This window comes from Triticum dicoccoides, chromosome 3B (assembly GCF_002162155.2).
Source record: "Triticum dicoccoides isolate Atlit2015 ecotype Zavitan chromosome 3B, WEW_v2.0, whole genome shotgun sequence".
NCBI classification, from domain to species: domain Eukaryota; kingdom Viridiplantae; phylum Streptophyta; class Magnoliopsida; order Poales; family Poaceae; genus Triticum; species Triticum dicoccoides.
The window spans coordinates 599905730-599923897 of record NC_041385.1 but is presented as its reverse complement, the minus strand read 5'-3'; the positions used below and the strand labels follow the sequence as shown (position 1 = coordinate 599923897).

At 48.5% G+C, this 18168-nt stretch overlaps 1 protein-coding gene across 1 annotated transcript; it reads left to right on the top strand.

The window, feature by feature from the left end:
- The first annotated feature begins 2104 nt into the window (after nt 1-2104).
- LOC119279701 (protein RETICULATA-RELATED 3, chloroplastic-like) lies at nt 2105-4623 on the top strand. The gene is made up of 2 exons (XM_037560855.1): nt 2105-2251; nt 3098-4623. The coding sequence occupies exons 1-2, from the start codon at nt 2105-2107 to the stop codon at nt 4379-4381; spliced, it is 1431 nt and encodes a 476-aa protein (XP_037416752.1). The 3' UTR covers nt 4382-4623.
- The last annotated feature ends 13545 nt before the right edge of the window (nt 4624-18168 follow it).

The following is an 18168-nucleotide window of genomic DNA, read 5'->3' as shown; positions in this document are numbered from 1 at the left end:
CCCCTACACTTGTGGGTTATCACTGGTAAGCAGTATGACTATTATCGTCCACAACTCTTTGTGTTCTACTCGTGCCTATAACATCTACGCATAAACCTGGCTCGGATGGCACTGTTGAGGAACGTAGTAATTTCAAATTTTTCCTACGCACACGCAAGATCATGGTGATGCATAGCAACGATAGGGGAGAGTGTGTCTACGTACCCTCGTAGACCGAAAACGGAAGTGTTATGACAACGCGGTTGATGTAGTCGTACGTCTTCACGATCCGACCGATCTTAGCACCGAACGTACGGCACCTCCGCGATCAGCACACGTTCAGCTCGGGGACGTCCCTCGTACTCTTGATCCAGTTGAGACCGAGGGAGAGTTTCGTCAGCATGATGGCGTGGTGACGATGATGATGAAGTTACTAGCGCAGGGCTTCGCCTAAGCACTACGACGATATGACTGAGGTGTGTAACTGTGGAGGGGGGCACCGCACTCGGCTAAACAATGTCAACTTGTGTGTCTCTGGGTGCCCCCCTGCCCCGTATATAAAGGAGCAAGGGGGGAGGCCGACTGGCCCTTGGGGCGCGCCAAGGAGGGGAGGAGTCCTCCTCCTAGTAGGAGTAGGACTCCTCCTTTCCTAGTCCAACTAGGAGGGGGAAGGGGGAGGGAAGGAGAGGGAGAGGGAGAGGGAGAGGGAAAGAACGACTGCGCCCCCTCCCCTAGTCCAATTCAGCCTCCCCTTGAGGGAGGCGCGCCACCTCCTGGGCTGCTGCCCTCTCTCCCCTAAGGCCCACTAAGGCCCAATACTTCCCCGGGGGGTTCCGGTAACCCCTCCGACACTCTGGTTTTCTCCGAAATCATCCGGAACACTTCTGGTGTCTGAATATAGCCATCCAATATATCAATCTTTTTGTCTCAACCATTTCGAGACTTCTCGTCATGTCCGTGATCACATCCGGGACTCCAAACTATCTTCGGTACATCAAAACACATAAACTCATAATAACAATCATCATCGAACGTTAAGCATGCGGACCCTATGAGTTCGAGAACTATGTAGACATGACCGAGACTCATCTCCGGTCAATAACCAATAGCGGAACCTGGATGCTCATATTGGTTTATACATATTCTACGAAGATCTTTATCGGTCAAACCGCATAACAACATACAGTGTTCCCTTTGTCATCAGTATGTTACTTGCCCGAGATTCGTTCGTCGGTATCTCAATACCTAGTTCAATCTCGTTATCGGCAAGTCTCTTTACTCGTTCTGTAATACCTCATCCCGCAACTAACTCATTGGTCACAATGCTTGCAAGGCTTATAGTGATGAGTATTATAGAGTGACAAATCCTAGTCTCGATCTATGCCAACCCAACAAACACCTTTGGAGACACTTGTATAGCATTTTTATAATCATCCTTTTACGTTGTGATGTTTGGTAGCACACTAAGTGTTCCTTCGGTATTCATAATGCTAAGCTAACGGATGGGTCATGTCCATCACATCATTCTCCTAATGATGTGATCCCGTTCATCAAATGACAACACATGTCTATGATTAGGAAACTTAACCATCTTTGATTAACGAACTAGTCTAGTAGAGGCATACTAGGACTATAGGTTTTGTCTATGTATTCACACATGTACTAAGTTTCCGATTAATACAATTCTAGCATGAATAATAAACATTTATCATGAATTAAGGAAATAAATAATAACTTTATTATTTCCTCTAGGGCATATTTCCTTCAAGGAGACTATCAACCACCTATTGATTGGGTGTGTCTTTGCAAGAGAAATTTGGACTCAGGTTTGCGCGGCTCTGCGCATGGTGAACAATGCGCCCGTGATGGGGGACATGCTGATTGGTGCTCTACACTGGGCCCGCATGGCCGCCAGGACAAGACGATGCGTGCCATATAATTATTGGCCATGTGGGAGCTTTGGAAACATCGAAATTCCATAGTGTTCGATGGAGCGGTGTCATGCCAACAACATGTACTTCGCAGTATCGCGAGCGGAAGTAGGGCATGGAGGCAACGGGTTTAGTGCGTGAAAAGCTTGGGACGTGTTTGGTTGCCTGCATGGTGGATAGTAGACTGCATATGGATGGAACTTTTACTTTGGACGGTGTTTGGTTACTTGGCTCGCACGAATTCTCTGCATCGCACGGTGTTTAAAGCACTCCAGGGTGAAGCCGAGGAGAAACTCTCGAATTGGCAGGTTCCACTCATGCAGGCTCGCGTGTACCACAAGGTAAGAAAAATTCTTTCCTTTTTCATGTCAGGCCGCATGCTTCTCTCACAACGCACGCGGGAAGCCGCTGCTACCAAACGTGTGAGCCTGCATGTTGTCAAACCCCACCAACCACCATGCAAGCAACCAAACAACAAGACTACATCATTTTTTGTACTGTTTTTCTTCAATCTGGCTCTGCACAGCCTGACTTTTTTTCTCCTACAGCCTGGTCCAATGGCTATAGGCAACCAAACACGTCCTTGATGCTTTCTTTGCCGCAGCGCTTTGTGCGAATATAGCCAGTAATCACTCAGTTCCTAAATATAAATCTTTTTAGAGATTTCAATATGGACTACATACGGAACAAAATGAGTGAATCTACACTCTAAAATATGTTTATATACATTTGTATATAATCTGTATTGAAATATCTAAAAATACTTATATTTAGAAATCAGAGAGAGTAGTTCCTTATAGGGTAGGACTGGAGTGGAGTTGTGATTTCTTGTAATCATTCAATGTAAAACTTGTTTGGTGGTGGGTTTGTTCTTCCATTCTTCTCTAATATTACATCCGTCCCGAATTACTTATCTTACATTTATCTAGACATGGATGTATTTACACACGTTTCATCCCGACTCGCTTGTCTTAGATTTGTATAGATACGCTAGACACGTAGGGGAGTATATACGTGCGAGTGTGCGTATTCGAGAGAAAAAAAAAGCTTGGACCGTTCCAATCACGCAAGAGTGTGAATCAAACAAAAGCCCAGGCAAAATTTATTTTCAGAGCTTGGAGCTCCAATGAATTTTCAGAGGAAGCAAACAAAGTGAAATTCTTATTAGTTCAAGCTGAGGTCCGCAGCCGGCACTGTGCGCTTTCTTTTTCCCCACGAGCGGCGGCCCCGTCCGGTCCCGTAGGTCAGGTGTCGCGCTGTCGCGGCACGTATACATATTGCGCCGCGCACCCACTCCCCACCGAACCACCGCACCGCACCACCACATCACACCAACCCCCAAAACCTCCCCGCATCTCGCGCCTCTCCCCCGCCGCCGCCGCCGCCGCCGAGGACACCGAGCGTCTCCCTGCCCGATCGCCATGGCCGCCCCGACGGCCTTCGCTGCCGCCAGGTTCCTCCCGTCCGCTCACCTCGACTCCTCCGCGCGCCTCGCCCCGCTCCGGGCCGCCCCGACCTCAAACCTCGCCTTCTCGCCGCTGCCCGCCTCCTCCTCCGCGCTCCTCGCCCTCCGCTCAGCTTCCCCGTCCCCGTCCGGGCCGGGAGGGAGGCTGCCCCCGCCCCCGCCCCCGCGCTCCTACGGCGGCGGCGGCGGAGGATCTGGCGACGCAGCGGACTCCGGGGGCGCCGGAGACGGCGCCGGCGGCCGCGCAGGCATCCTCGGTATGTTCCTCGCCGGGTGGGCGGCCCGCGTGGCCGCGGATCCCCAGTTCCCGTTCAAGGTGCTCATGGAGGAGCTGGTCGGCGTCACCGCCTGCGTGCTCGGCGACATGTCGTCGCGCCCCAACTTCGGCCTCAACGAGCTCGACTTCGTCTTCTCCACCCTCGTCGTCGGATCCATCCTCAACTTCGTGCTCATGTACATGCTCGCCCCCACCGCCGGGGTCTCGGCCGCAGCGGCGGCCGCCGTCTCCTCCCTCCCCAGCCACATGTTCGAGCCGGGTCCTTATTCGCTCGGCTCCCGCTTTGCGACCCTTTTGTCCAAGGGCACTACGTTCGCGGTGGTGGGGTTCGGTGCCGGGCTCATGGGCACCGCCATCTCCAACGGTCTCATCGCCATGAGGAAGCGCATGGACCCGGCCTTCGAGACCCCAAACAAGGCGCCTCCCACGCTGCTCAACGCAGGCACCTGGGCGCTCCACATGGGCATCAGCAGCAACCTGCGATACCAGACCCTGAATGGGGTCGAGTTCCTTCTTGGCAATGTCATGCCACCCCCAGTCTTCAAGGTGGCTGTGATCGCACTTCGTTGCATGAACAACGTGCTTGGTGGGATGTCCTTTGTGTTGCTCGCAAGGCTCACCGGTGCGCAGAAATCAGATAAGCCGGCATCTTCTGATTCAGAAGCCAAGGAGAGATTGATAGCTGAGGGCGATGCCATTGCCGCTAATGTTAGCACTGAGGACAAGTGATTTGGGTATAGTAGAGGGTAAGTAGGTCGGGGCATGCTTTGCTTGCGCTGTGCATCGCCCTAGCCTCATTTACTTGGACACAGGCCAAGAAACTTGTAGATGGTAAGTCGGTCGGTTGGTTGGTAATAATGAGTGAGGCTTGAAATATTTTGTTCAGTCGGTTTGTGGTGATCTAGTGTTATGAGATGGCTTGCTTAGATGATCTTAAAATAAAGTTTTATCATTCTCCCGTGTGCTCATTTGGTCAATTATGCATCTGCAGTCTTTACCTATTCGGTAGTTCATGTTGATCTGTCTGCTTACATTTTCTGATATTAACCAACTTTATAAGATGTGAGTATATACTGATATTTGATGACAAGATCTTTATGAGTTGGGTAAACTTATTGATGCAACAAGGCCAAATCCAGCCACAACAGTGTGCCGAGATGATCTGCTAAATTAAATTTCTGCATATGCTAGTGTCGTAACTTCGGACTAGTTCGACAGGTTACATTGTACTATCTTAGTATTCTTTTAAGCAATTTGCATTTCTCTTGGTAATCGAAAGGTTGTATCAGTCTGGTGGCAATATATTTGGAAGTTATAATTCCCTGCGTAGCTAGGATACTTGAGAATGATTGTCTTGATCTGAAGTTTTTATAGGATTTTCCTGGGGAGTATATGCGTCGACACTTTGTACTGGCTCATAATTTCCCCAGAAGTTGTTCATCATGGCCTCCCAGGTATGCACATTGACATTCCACGGTTGTAATTTTAGTCATTGTGTCTGTCCGGGCTATATGTTTGGGGAAACCAAATCTTGATCTTTGGTGGTGACTAGTGTTTCAGATTTTAGAAGGCTAAACTTTCTGCTGGCATCCTTCTAAAATTCAAAATATCAATAGTTTGTACTGCTGCTCTTTTCGATGCTGTCGTTGTTGCGCGAAAGTATTGGCTGGTCATGCCTCTTGTACATTGCCATGTGGATGCACGAACAGGCATGGGAAAGTTGCAGCAATAGAGGAAGACATGCATGCGATTTTTCATGGTTAGAACCGTTTGGGACTCTAGACCTGGCAGAGTCGATTTTCCCCTTGAGATCTTGTCCCTCGGCGCATAGCTTCTCGACAAGTTTCTCACGAGGGTTTGAGTGCGACATGGTTGTTGGTGGACGGTGAGGTTTCAATTGCTGTGCGCCTTGGTTGGTGAAGCAAGGCTGGAAACGAGGGTGACTTGTAAAAAGAGATGGGAATAAACAAGGAAACTGTATTCTCCGTGCAAATGCGGCAGCACCTCAACTGCGACCGGTTAAATGAATTGGCACCTAAACCACAGATTTTAGGGACATTTTGGCCGCAATTCTTTCCCAGCAGTTGAAACTTGATATGAGATCTTGAACCAGGGGGCTCCTCCGTAGAGAAATCCTGCGACGTTCGATGGGAATTTCGCATTCCGCGTGATGGTTAGCCAGTTCGTGCCCGGTACCGCGGGTCGATGTGACCCCAGGAACGGACGCGGTGACGCCACAAGCCAGAGAAGCTGTTGGTTCGTTAGAAATGGTCGAATCTCGTCGCTACAGAACATCATTTTCTAGCGTGGGATCTGATCGCGGGAGGACACGTTTCTTCCACCTGGCGGCAGAGAAAGAGTGGGGGGAATTCAGTCGCCAAACGCAGTGCAAGAGGAATAGATGCCCTCGTACCCCACTTTCGTCGGATCGGAAACGTGGCGCTCCCAGCGGCATCGGCCTGGGAGCGTGAGGCCACAATCCCGGCCAGTTTCGGGCGAGACCCGTCCAGGTGCTCTGTACCGCCATCAAGGAAGGGCGAAGCTGGATGGCTTGGCTGGTCAAGCTGGTCAGTCCAACGGGCATTTTCGGCAGCAGGTGGCGCGCGCGTTGGTGCGCGTGGCGGCATGTGGAGGCCGGGCCGGGACCGCCGTCTGCCCTCGACTTCTGCCTCTCCTTGTGCAGATTTGCGCCACATGGACGTCCGTCCGGCGGTCCAGTCCGGGGTTGTTCACGCATCGGGCAGGACCCGTGGGTGTCTGTTTCTCTTCACATGCTATACTCCAGCGAAGCTAATCGATGGTTTTGGACCTCGCTCACGTACAGGATTACAAGCACATGCACTCATCGAACACGCGCACTTACAACCTACTGTGTCTGAGCAGCTTCGAGATACTGAGCCAGCATAATATCTTACATCACGGGCATCTTGTAGTCGATAGAAACGTTTTCTTTCATTAAACGAACATTGACAAATAGTTTTAAATAAATTCAGAAAAATGCAACCAGTGCTAGGTTTGGAACTTGAAATTCCGGTGGATTGCTTTCGCCACAACAAACCTAAACATTTAGGCTACGCTCAATCGCTTCTAGACAACCAATATGGTAGTAGTATATATGACGCGCAAATCACATGCTATCATAACAATCATCGCCCATTGCCGGAAAAATAATCAGGCCCCAGATTCTCGATCACCACCGGATCTCGCACCGCTGATTGCACTGATATCACATCATATGGGGCTTATATATGTGGACGGACTCGAGCACCCATCATTGCTTCTCCACTATAATCAGTACTCGCTAAACGCAGCCATGCGAGGTGCCAGCATCTGGGCTTGCTTCCTCTCCGCCTTGCTACTTCTCCATTGCTATCTAACAGTGCTGCCTTCCGGTGATCGAGCATCAAGAGAGGAGAGGCTCGTCGCGAGGAAGCTTCTGCAAAGCAATGTGCTCACAAGATCAGAGCATGCACATGCCCTCCATGGAGCACAAGGAAGCGACAAGCAGACGCCGGGCACCAAGTCCAATCCCATACAGAATTAGTGAGTGTGCCGTGTGTGATTTATGAGTAGTACTACAAGAGGAGTTCTGCAGTCTGTTTGGTCGCCTGAAATGTTGGTTCAATCTTCACTATTAGTAGTAGCCAACACCCAATCTTTTCATTTGCTGTACTTTGCGATTTAAAGAGATGGAGAGCAGAAGTATATAGCTAGATGCAACGGCAATTTTCCATCCATTTTAATTTTCTTAATTTGCTCACTTGTTTGTTTGTATGCTTGCTCTTCTGTTACGTTCGCCCTTCGACTCTTTGAGGCTCTGACAGCACAGAAATTTCCTTCTCTTACTGTCACATTCGGAGGCCCTTTGAGACTCTGATGCGTATCATTATACAAATTTCAGATACCAGATATGATATCCTGACTTAACCTATGATATGCGAGCCATGAATCCAAGAGGCAAAAGATAGCCAACGAATTAGTATAATTTCATTTCTTCTTTCTTTTCTTTTCTTTTCCTGCTTGAGAGAAAGCAATCGCTCCACGGAATAAATATCGTACGGATGAACGGAATGATGGATGGAATATCTCGTGTCCACTTGCAACCACAGCTTTTGCGCAATGCAACTCCAATGATCAGGCACGCATATTAAAGCGTGACCATGCGTTGGGGATCCCTCCAAAGTTTTGTTCCTTCGCACCGAAAGTGACAAGTTGGCATCTCACGTACTTTTTATATTCGTTAAGGAGCAATCTACAACAAATTCCATATCCCCAAAATATTTGGGAAGGTTAGCAGAAAAAACATACCCCCGAAGACCCCCTTTTGTCAATATTTTCTGATTATCACAAAAAAAGCACCTCCACTCTCCCTGTATAGAGAAGATACAACTCTCCTAGTAAGAGCATCTACAACTGGACTTGGCAAATTCGGCCGCTTGAACGGCCGCGAACGCGTCCGGGCCATACTGTGCATGACTTGGCAAATTCGGCCGCTTGAACGGCCGCGAACGCGTCTGGGCCATACTGTGCATGCAACGTGAAGATAAATTATGTAGATCATCGCATGGACTATGAAACGGAGCTAGATACGCACATTCCGATCACCAAAAGATCACATACGGATCTCCAAAAGCTACTCGAAGTTCACATAATCCACATATGACGGACATGTTCTAACTAGAGACATAAAATAACTAGAAATTAACTACGCAGACGGCGGAGATTCACCACTTCCTCGCCGAGCCTTTACCCTTCCGGTCGCCGCGTCCATTTCCGGAGTGCGCATGCGGGCCGGTGGCGCAGGCACTAGCACATATCGCTGCCCATGCCGAGCGGCCGCCAATGGGGGAAGGGGACGACGCGGGGGTGGAGCGGAGTGCGCTGCCTTGGAGGAGTTACGCGTGGGCCGGGAGGGGCCATCTCTGGCGTCTGCGCTACGCAGGTGCGGGAGCTGCGGCGACGCTGTAGATTTAGAGCTGCCCCTAGTGTCCACCTTGGACCACTCCAAGGCAATGCGAAGGCCAGCTCCTCGTCGACGTCAGAGCCAGAGTGGTTGCCGGAGCTCGACATTGCGCCGGATTGGGTCGAAATCGGAGAGGGGAGAGGAGAGGACAGAGCGAGAGAGGAGAGTGAGTGAGCTAGGGTTCCAAGCGAGGAGCCGGATTGGTGTTTTTTGTGTGACGGCCGCGGGGTCGGTGGTGGGCCGGGCCTATCAGCTCCGACGTGGAGGACGCGCTCGGGCCACCCAAATCCGCCCTACGTTTGGGCTAGATATGAGGGGCGCCAGACAGCCCGGTGTTTGAGGCCGGTTTGAGGCGCCCGGGTGGATCAATTTTTTGTGACCGACCAGTGATCTGTCCGCCTGTCCGGCCGTGAGACGGGTTTGGGGTGTGTGGCTGTAGATGCTCTAATCCCATCCACGTTGACGGGGGCACACCCGTCGGTGTCAAAACCGGCAGATCTCCGGTAGGGGGTCCCGAACTGTGCGTCTTAGGTTGATGGTAACAGGAGGCGGTGGACACGATGTTTACCCAGGTTCGGGCCCTCACTATGGAGGTAATACCCTACTTCCTGCTTGATTGATCTTGATGAACATGAGTATTACAAGAGTTGATCTACCACGAGATCGTAATGGCTAAAACCCTAGAAGTCTAGCCTGTATGATTATGATTGCCTTCACGGACTGAGCCCTCCGGTTTATATAGACACCGGAGGGGACTAGGGTTGTACAAAGTCGGTTACAGAGAAAAGAATCTTCATATCCAGGCGACAAGCTTGCCTTCCACGCCAAGGAGAGTCACATCCGGACACAGGAGAGAGTCTTTGGTCTTGTATCTTCACAGCCCATCAGTCTGGCCCATGTCACATAGTCCGGCCGTCTGAGGATCCATTAATCCAGGACTCCCTCAGTAGCCCCTGAACCAGGCTTCAATGACGAGGTGTCCGGCGCGCAGATTGTCTTCGGCATTGCAAGGCGGGTTCCTTCTCCGAATACTCCAAAATAGTCTTTGAACACAAGAATTGTGTCCGGCTCTGCAAAACAAATTCCACACACAACCACAGAGAGATTTCACGAGTCCAATCCGTTGACAACTTTTTGTAGCGTGACATCACATCGCCGCCCGGCCATTATTTCGAACCGTTTTTAGCTGTCGCTCCATATTTCGAGATGCGGTTTCATTGACACGTCTTGTAAAAGCAGAGATTGTGTCCCCTTATTGCGGGATTCTCATCAATACGGGCATGGGTAATCCTACCGTATCGTTTGCATGGCCCTTGGGGATAGGCGAGTTTTTAGGGCGAGTGGGGAGACGCTTGATATTCACTGCCTTTATAAAGAGATAAGGATTCACCTCTTTCACCCACGCCTTCTCTCTCTCTCTACTTCCCCCATTCTCAAGCTCCAACGCCCAAGTTCTCATCTTTTCCGCCCCAAGAAAGCTCTCCAACTATGTCCGGATCTGGAGCGCAGGGCAAGTGGATGACCTCCTCCGTCAAGGAGAAGGATATTATGAAGCTCCGGGAGGCTGGATATTTGGCGAAGGAAATCACCCACTGGCTTCTAGCCAAGGGACAGATTGTCCCCACTCCGGAGCCTCATGAGAGGGTAGTGTTCATCTCCCACTTCGTCCGCGAGCTGGGATTTCCTCTCCACCCATTCGTCCGCAGACTCATGTACTACTACGAGCTAGATTTCCATGATCTAGCCCCGAATTCTTTCCTCAATATTTCGACATTCATAGTCGTGTGCGAGGCTTTCCTACGCATCCCACCCCACTTCCGATTGTGGTTAAAGATCTTCAATGTGAAGCCGAAGGTGGTGGGTGGCCAACACATAGAGTGCGGAGGCGCCATGGTGAGCAAGCTGCCCAACGTCACATGGCCAATAGGCACCTTCATGGAGACCGTCAAAGGGTGGCAACAACATTGGTTCTACGTCATAGAGCCGCGCGACACCACCTGGGCCGTGGCTCCCAAATTCCGGTCCGGAGCCCCGATGCGGCTCACCTCCTGGCCAGAGAAGGGCCTGGACTGGTCTTCATCGGACAAGTTGACAGCGCTTCAGACGCGCATCAAGAGCATGGTAGACAAGAATACCAAGCTTGTCAATGTGATCCAGGTGATGCTTATTCGTTGGATCCTTCCGTGCCAAAGTCGGACTTGCCATTTGCGGGAGTACGATCCGGCCAAGCACCATTTCTTGCTGCAGTTCTTCGGCACTACGCAAGAAGACATCTGGAAGGTGCTTTTCAAGTCCAACAAGATGTGGCTGGATACAACCGATGACCGTGGGCATGACTTGGCCCATCCCGCTAGTCCGGTAAGCTTTTTCATGTTTTCAAGGTGTATCCTTTACTTGCATACTTGAGGAAGACGCCTAAGCCTCCCTACTGATTCTCTCAGGGCTGGACAAAGAAGGCGGAGCGGATTGACTGTCCGGCTTCGCTCCCCGAAGACCTAGCAATCCCACTTCTGACGAAGATGCTGGTTCCGACGCCTACCAAGCACCGGAGAAGAAGGCCAAGGAGACCAGAAGCGGTCTCCGTCGCAAGGGTGCTTCAGACATGACGTCCGAAGACACTGAGACTCACTCCTCCGCCGTCGGGGACGAAGAGGAGGAGGAAAGGAACTCCCCCTAAGGAGGGAAGGAAGAAGAGGGCAGCCTCCACAAATCTGGAGACAGAGGCGTCCAAGAGGGGGAAGGGTTCCCTCGCGGATAAATCCGCGTGGGACATCGACAGCAGCCTAGAGCGGCGCCCCCGAGCCAAGCCCCTGGCCAAATCGTGAGTACTCAAAAACCCGGACACATTCATATACCCGGCCTCTCTACTTCATAGTCTTAACATGTTGAATCATGTGTTTGCAGTCCGGCTTGGTCTGACCTCAAGATATCCTCGTCTTCGACGAATTCGCTGGACCCGAAGGCGATGGATAGCGGGTCCCTCCCGGCGGCCTCCTCTCCCAAGGCCATGGATGACACCGAGGTGTTGTCCCAAAGGATCCCAGACCAGGGAGAGACTCAGGAGACCGTCAGGGCGGTGCCGGAGGATGAAACCTCAGCCGCCGGACACATGGGGGAGCAAATCCCCATGGAGACTGGCGATGGGTGCCACATTCAGTTTGGCCCCCAGCCGAATACGGTCCCGGAGACCTATACGGCTCTGGAACCTGGCCAGCAACCTCCTGCAAAAGGAGGAGGCGTGCCAATTCCGCCGGTGACCTCTGTCCAGCCAAAGGCACTGGATACTCTAATGGAAGCGCTGTGAAGTGCTTCCATTGTTGAGGAACACCATACTGTTATGGGTATGGTGGTTGAGAAGATTCAGTCCGCGAAGAGCGGACTAACCGAAGCCTGCACAAGCCTTCTAACAGGCTTTGAGGTAAATGATGCAATTATGTAAAAATAATGTCACAGTATAGATAGTAGCCCTTGAGACTCTATCCGGTGTTCGATAAGAAAAGCCGAACAGAGGATCAAGTAATTTCGCAAGAGACCAACCTGACATGTCTATATGAATAAGCAGGCGTAGCTGCTGATTGCCACCTCTCATGCTGCTGAGGTCTCCGGACTGAAGCAGAGTCTCAAGCGGACCGAGGAAGAGCTCGGCCGTGTGAAGAAACAGCTGGAAGATAATCAAGGTATGCAATAACCTTGTCTATATTCAGGAAGGATGAATGATTTGTGCTGACTAAAGTGCCATGATATTTATTAGGAGCGGTGACCGAGGTGGAGACCCTCAAGAAGGCGCTGGCCGAGGCCGAGGAGAGAGCGGCAAAGGAACAAGCCGCCCGTGAAGAGCACGAGGCCAGGGTCGTTGAGGTCCAGCAGGAGCTCTAGGACGCCGTGAAGAAATGCGAGTCCTTGGAGCACAACATTGCGGATCAAGAGTCCAAACTTTCCAAGGTCCGCCAAAGCGCACACGATGCCCGGGTTGAAGCCCAGGGCACCCTCCAGGAAGTCCAGGAGGCCAGAAAAATCTCGGCAGGTAAGGCCTTTATTATGCAGAGCAAATATGTGAAGAAAAGGTTCCTCTTACTGACCCAGATTTGGAGTTCTCCAGGGGCGTTGGCGGATCTACCGCGCAGCGTTTCAGACGCTGCGCAGTTCTTTCGAGCCAAAGAGGGGAGCTCCACGGAGAAGCTGTTTTGGTCACAATACCTTGCGCCAGAACATCTGGTGCCCTTTAGCGACCAGCTAAAATAGCTGGTCGAACTGCATAGGGCGGGCGAACTAGCCATGAAGGATTTAATAATCCGGCTATGGCCTGCCGAAGCCATACCCAGCAGCTACTTCGGACTCGTGAAACGGCTGGTCAATGCCTGCCCTCGGCTTGATGCCATCAAGCGGTCGGTCTGCATCGAAGGCGTGCGAATGGCCTTCGCCCGTGTCAAGGTACAATGGGCGAAGATGGACGCCGTGAAGCTTGCGACCGAGGGACTGCCCGCGGGCAAGGAGCACCACACGCCCGAGCGTTATTTTGAAGATGTCCTGAAGGGATCCCGCATTGTAGAGGGGCAGTGCTCCAAAGACATTATCTTTGAATGAAGTCATTCATATTGTGCTTTCCTGTATTATGAAACAGAACCGTTATGTTATATAATGCCTGTTATTTAAAATTTTACCTCCTGTGCGGCCGTTTTGTTAAAACTGAGAGTTGGCCAGTCGTCGGCTTCTGCCCCCACGTATTTAGTACAGGGGTGTTCGGGATGAATCTAAACACTCTTTACTCCAGAGTTTGGTCCTTAAATGTGGTGTTTAGCGCAACGAACCAGGCAATCGGACTATGTGACTTTATCACCCTCACTTAGCCATAGGAGTTTCACAATAAAAATTTAGGCGCAACCCCTAGTATTCGTAAGTCCGGACTTGGGGTACTGTAAACACCTGATCGGATAAAAACCGATTCATCGCATAATGCGGAAAAAACCGCAAAAGATTTGTGACCTCTCGAACAACTGACCGGCTCACGCCACATCATGACATTCAGTTTTCGGCTTTCTATACTGAGGTGCTCCTCCGGATGAACCAGGACACAATCACAGTAGTTCTCCCTTTACTACCCAAGCCGATATAGTGGAACTTAAGGTAGTAAGTGTTGGGGAACGTAGCAGAAATTCAAAATTTTCTACGCATCACCAAGATCAATCTATGGAGATTCTAGCAACAAGAGAGAGGGAGTGCATCTTCATACCCTTGAAGATCGCTAAGCAGAAGTGTTACAAGAACGCGGATGATGGAGTCGTACTCCCGATGATACGTCTCCAACGTATCTATAATTTTTGATTGTTCCATGCTATTATATTACTTGTTTTGAATAATTACGGGCTTTATTTTACACTTTTATATTACTTTTGGGACTAACCTATTAACCGGAGGCCCAGCCCATATTGCTGTTTTATTGCCCGTTTCAGTATTTCGAAGAAAAGGAATATCAAACGGAGTCCAAACGGAATGAAACCTTCGGCATCGTAATTTTTTGGAAGAATACCATCCTAGAGGCTTGAGGATCAAGTCAGAAGATCCTCAAGGAGCCCACGAGATAGGAGGTCGCACCCCCCCTTACAGGGCGCGGCCCCCTGTCTCGTGGACCCCTTGAGCACCCCCCGACCGACTTCTTTCGCCTATATAGTCCCACATACACTAAAAACATCCACGGAGAAGATAGATCGGGAGTTCCGCCGCGGCAAGCCTCTGTAGCCACCAAAAACCTCTCGGGAGCCCTTCCCGGCACCTGCCGGAGGGGGAACCCATCACCGGTGGCCATCTTCATCATCCCGGCGCTCTCCATGACGAGGAGGGAGTAAGTTCACTCTTGAGGCTGAGGGTATGTACCAGTAGCTATGTGTTTGATCTCTCTCTCTCTCTCTCTCTCTCTCGTGTTCTCTCTCGTGTTCCCTCTATGGCACGATCTTGATGTATCCCGAGCTTTGCTATTGTAGTTGGATCTTATGCTGTTTCTCCCCCTCTACTCTCTTCTGATGAATTGAGTTTTCCCCTTTGAAGTTATCTTATCGGATTGAGTCTTTTATGAGAACACTTGATGTATGTTTTGCCGTGCTTATCTGTGGTGACAATGGGATATCATGTGCCTCTTGATGTATGTTTTGGTGACCAACTCGCGGGTTCCGCTCATGAACCTATGTATAGGGGTTGGCACACGTTCTTGACTCTCCGGTAGAAACTTTGGGGCACTCTTTGAAGTACTTTGTGTTGGTTGAATAGATGAGTCTGAGATTGTGCGATGCATATCGTATAATCATGCCCACAGATACCTTAGGTGACAATGGAGTATCTAGGTGACATTAGGGTTTTGGTTGATTTGTGTGTTAAGGTGTTATTGAAGGAAATATGCCCTAGAGGCAATAATAAAGTTATTATTTATTTCCTCATATCATGATAAATGTTTATTATTCATGCTAGAATTGTATTAACCGAAAACATGATACATGTGTGAATACATAGACAAACATAAAGTCACTAGTATGCCTCTACTTGACTAGCTCATTAATCAAAGATGGTTATGTTTCCTAACCATAGACATGTGTTGTCATTTGATTAATGGGATCACATCATTAGAAGAATGGTGTGATTGACATGACCCATTTCGTTAGCCTAGCACTTGATCATTTAGTATGCTGCTATTGCTTTCTTCATGACTTATACATGTTCCTGTAACTAAAGTTAACTATTGGGTACACCTTCTATCACAGATCGGAAGGCAAGTTATTCATTGCTAAGAATGGATCCTTTCTAGAGAAGGAGTTTCTCTCGAAAGAAGTGAGTGGGAGGAAAGTAGAACTTGATGAGGTAACTGTACCTGCTCCCTTATTGGAAAGTAGTTCATCACAGAAATCTGTTCCTGTGACTACTACACCAATTAGTGAGGAAGTTAATGATGATGATCATGAAACTTCAAATTAAGTTACTACAGAACCTTGTAGGTCTTCCAGAGTAAGATCCGCACCAGAGTGGTACGGTAATCCTGTTCTGGAAGTCATGTTACTAGACCATGATGAACCTACGAACTATGAGGAAGCGATGATGAGCCCAGATTCCACGAAATGGCTTGAGGCCATAAAATCTGAGATATGATCCATGTATGAGAACAAAGTATGGACTTTGATTGACTTGCTCAATGATCAGCAAGCCATGTTAAATAAATGGATCTTCAAGAGGAAGACGGACATTGATAGTGGTGTTACTATCTACTAAGCTCGACTTGTTGCGAAATGTTTTCAACAAGTTCAAGGTGTTGAATACGATGAGATTTTCTCACTCGTATCGAAGCTTAAGTCTGTCTGGATCATGTTAGCAATTGCCACATTTTATGAAATCTGGCAAATGGATGTCAAAACTGCATTCCTTAATGGATTTATTAAAGAAGAGTTGTATATGATGCAACCAGAAAGTTTTTGACAATCCTAAAGATGCTAACAAAGTGTGCAAGCTCCAGCAATCCATCAATGGACTGGTGCAAGCATCTCGGAGTTGGAATATACGCTTTGATGAGTTGATCAAAGCATATGGTTTTATACAGACTTTTGAAGAAGCCTGTATTTACAAGAAAGTGAGTGGGAGCTCTGTAGCATTTCTAATATTATATGTGGATGACATATTGTTAATTGGAAATGATATGGAAATTCTGGATAGCATGAAAGGATACTTGAATAGGAGTTTTTCAAAGCAAGACCTCGGTGAAGCTGCTTACACATTGAGCATCAAGATCTATATAGATAGATCAAGACGCTTGATAAGATTTTTCAATGAGTACATACCTTGATAAATTTTTGAAATAGTTCAAAATGGAACAGTCAAAGAAGGAGTTCTTGCCTGTGTTACAAGGTGTGAAGTTGAGTAAGACTCAAGACCCGACCATTGCAGAAAATAGAAAGAGAATGAAAAGTCATTCCCTATGCCTCAGTCATAGGTTCTATAAAGTATGCTATGCTGTGAACCAGACCTATTGTATACCTTGCTCTGTGTTTGGCAAAGGAATACAATTTTGATCTAATAAGTACATCACTGGACATGGGTCAAGAATATCCTTAGTGAGGACTAAGGAGACGTTTCTCGATTATGGAGGTGATAAAAGAACCTGTCGTAAAAGTTACAACGATGCAAGCTTTTACACCAATCTAGATGACTCTAAGTCTCAATCTGGATACATATTGAAAGTGGGAGCAATTAGCTAGAGTAGCTCCGTGCAGAGCATTGTGGACATAGAATATTTGCTAAATACATACGGCTCTGAATGTGACAGACCCGTTGACTAAGCTTCTCTCACGAGCAAAACATGATCATACCTTACTACTCTTTTGGGTGTTAATCACATAGCGATGTGAACTAGATTATTGACTCTAGTAAACCCTTTGGGTGTTAATCACATAGCGATGTGAACTAGATTATTGACTCTAGTAAACCCTTTGGGTGTTGATCACATGATGATGTGAACTATGGGTATTAATCACATGCAGATGTGAATATTGGTGTTAAATCACATAGCGATGTGAACTAGATTATTGACTCTAGTGCAAGTGGGAGACTGAAGGAAATATGCCCTAGAGGCAACAATAAAGTTATTATTTATTTCCTTATTTCATGATAAATGTTTATTATTCATGCTAGAATTGTATTAACCGGAAACATAATACATGTGTGAATACATAGACAAACATAGTGTCACTAGTATGCCTCTATTTGACTAGCTCGTTTATCAAAGATGGTTATGTTTCCTAGCCATGGACAACAGAGTTGTCATTTGATTAATGGGATCACATCATTAGGAGAATGATGTGATTGACATGACCCATTCCGTTAGCCTAGCACTTGATCGTTTAGCATGTTGCTATTGCTTTCTTCATGACTTATACATGTTCCTGTAACTATGAGAATTATGCAACTCCCGTTTACTGGAGGAACACTTTGGGTACTACCAAACGCCACAACGTAACTGGGTGATTATAAAGGAGTACTACAGGTGTCTCCAAAGGTACATGTTGAGTTGGCGTATTTCGAGATTAGGTTTTGTCACTCCGATTGTCGGAGAGGTATCTCTGGGCCCTCTCGGTAATGCACATCACTATAAGCCTTGCAAGCAATGTGACCAATGAGTTGGTTACGGGATGAGGCATTACGTAACGAGTAAAGAGACTTGCCGGTAACGAGATTGAACTAGGTATTGGATACCGACGATCAAATCTCGGGCAAGTAACATACCGATGACAAAGGGAACAACGTATGTTGTTATGCGGTTTGACCGATAAAGATCTTCGTAGAATATGTAGGAACAAATATGGGCATCCAGGTTCCGCTATTGGTTATTAACCGAGAATATTTCTAGGTCATGTCTACATAGTTCTCGAACCCGTAGGGTCCGCACGCTTAACGTTACGATGACAGTTATATTATGAGTTTATGAGTTTTGATGTACCGAAGGAGTTCGGAGTCCCGGATGAGATCAGGGACATGACGAGGAGTCTCGAAATGGTCGAGATGTAAAGATCGATATATTGGA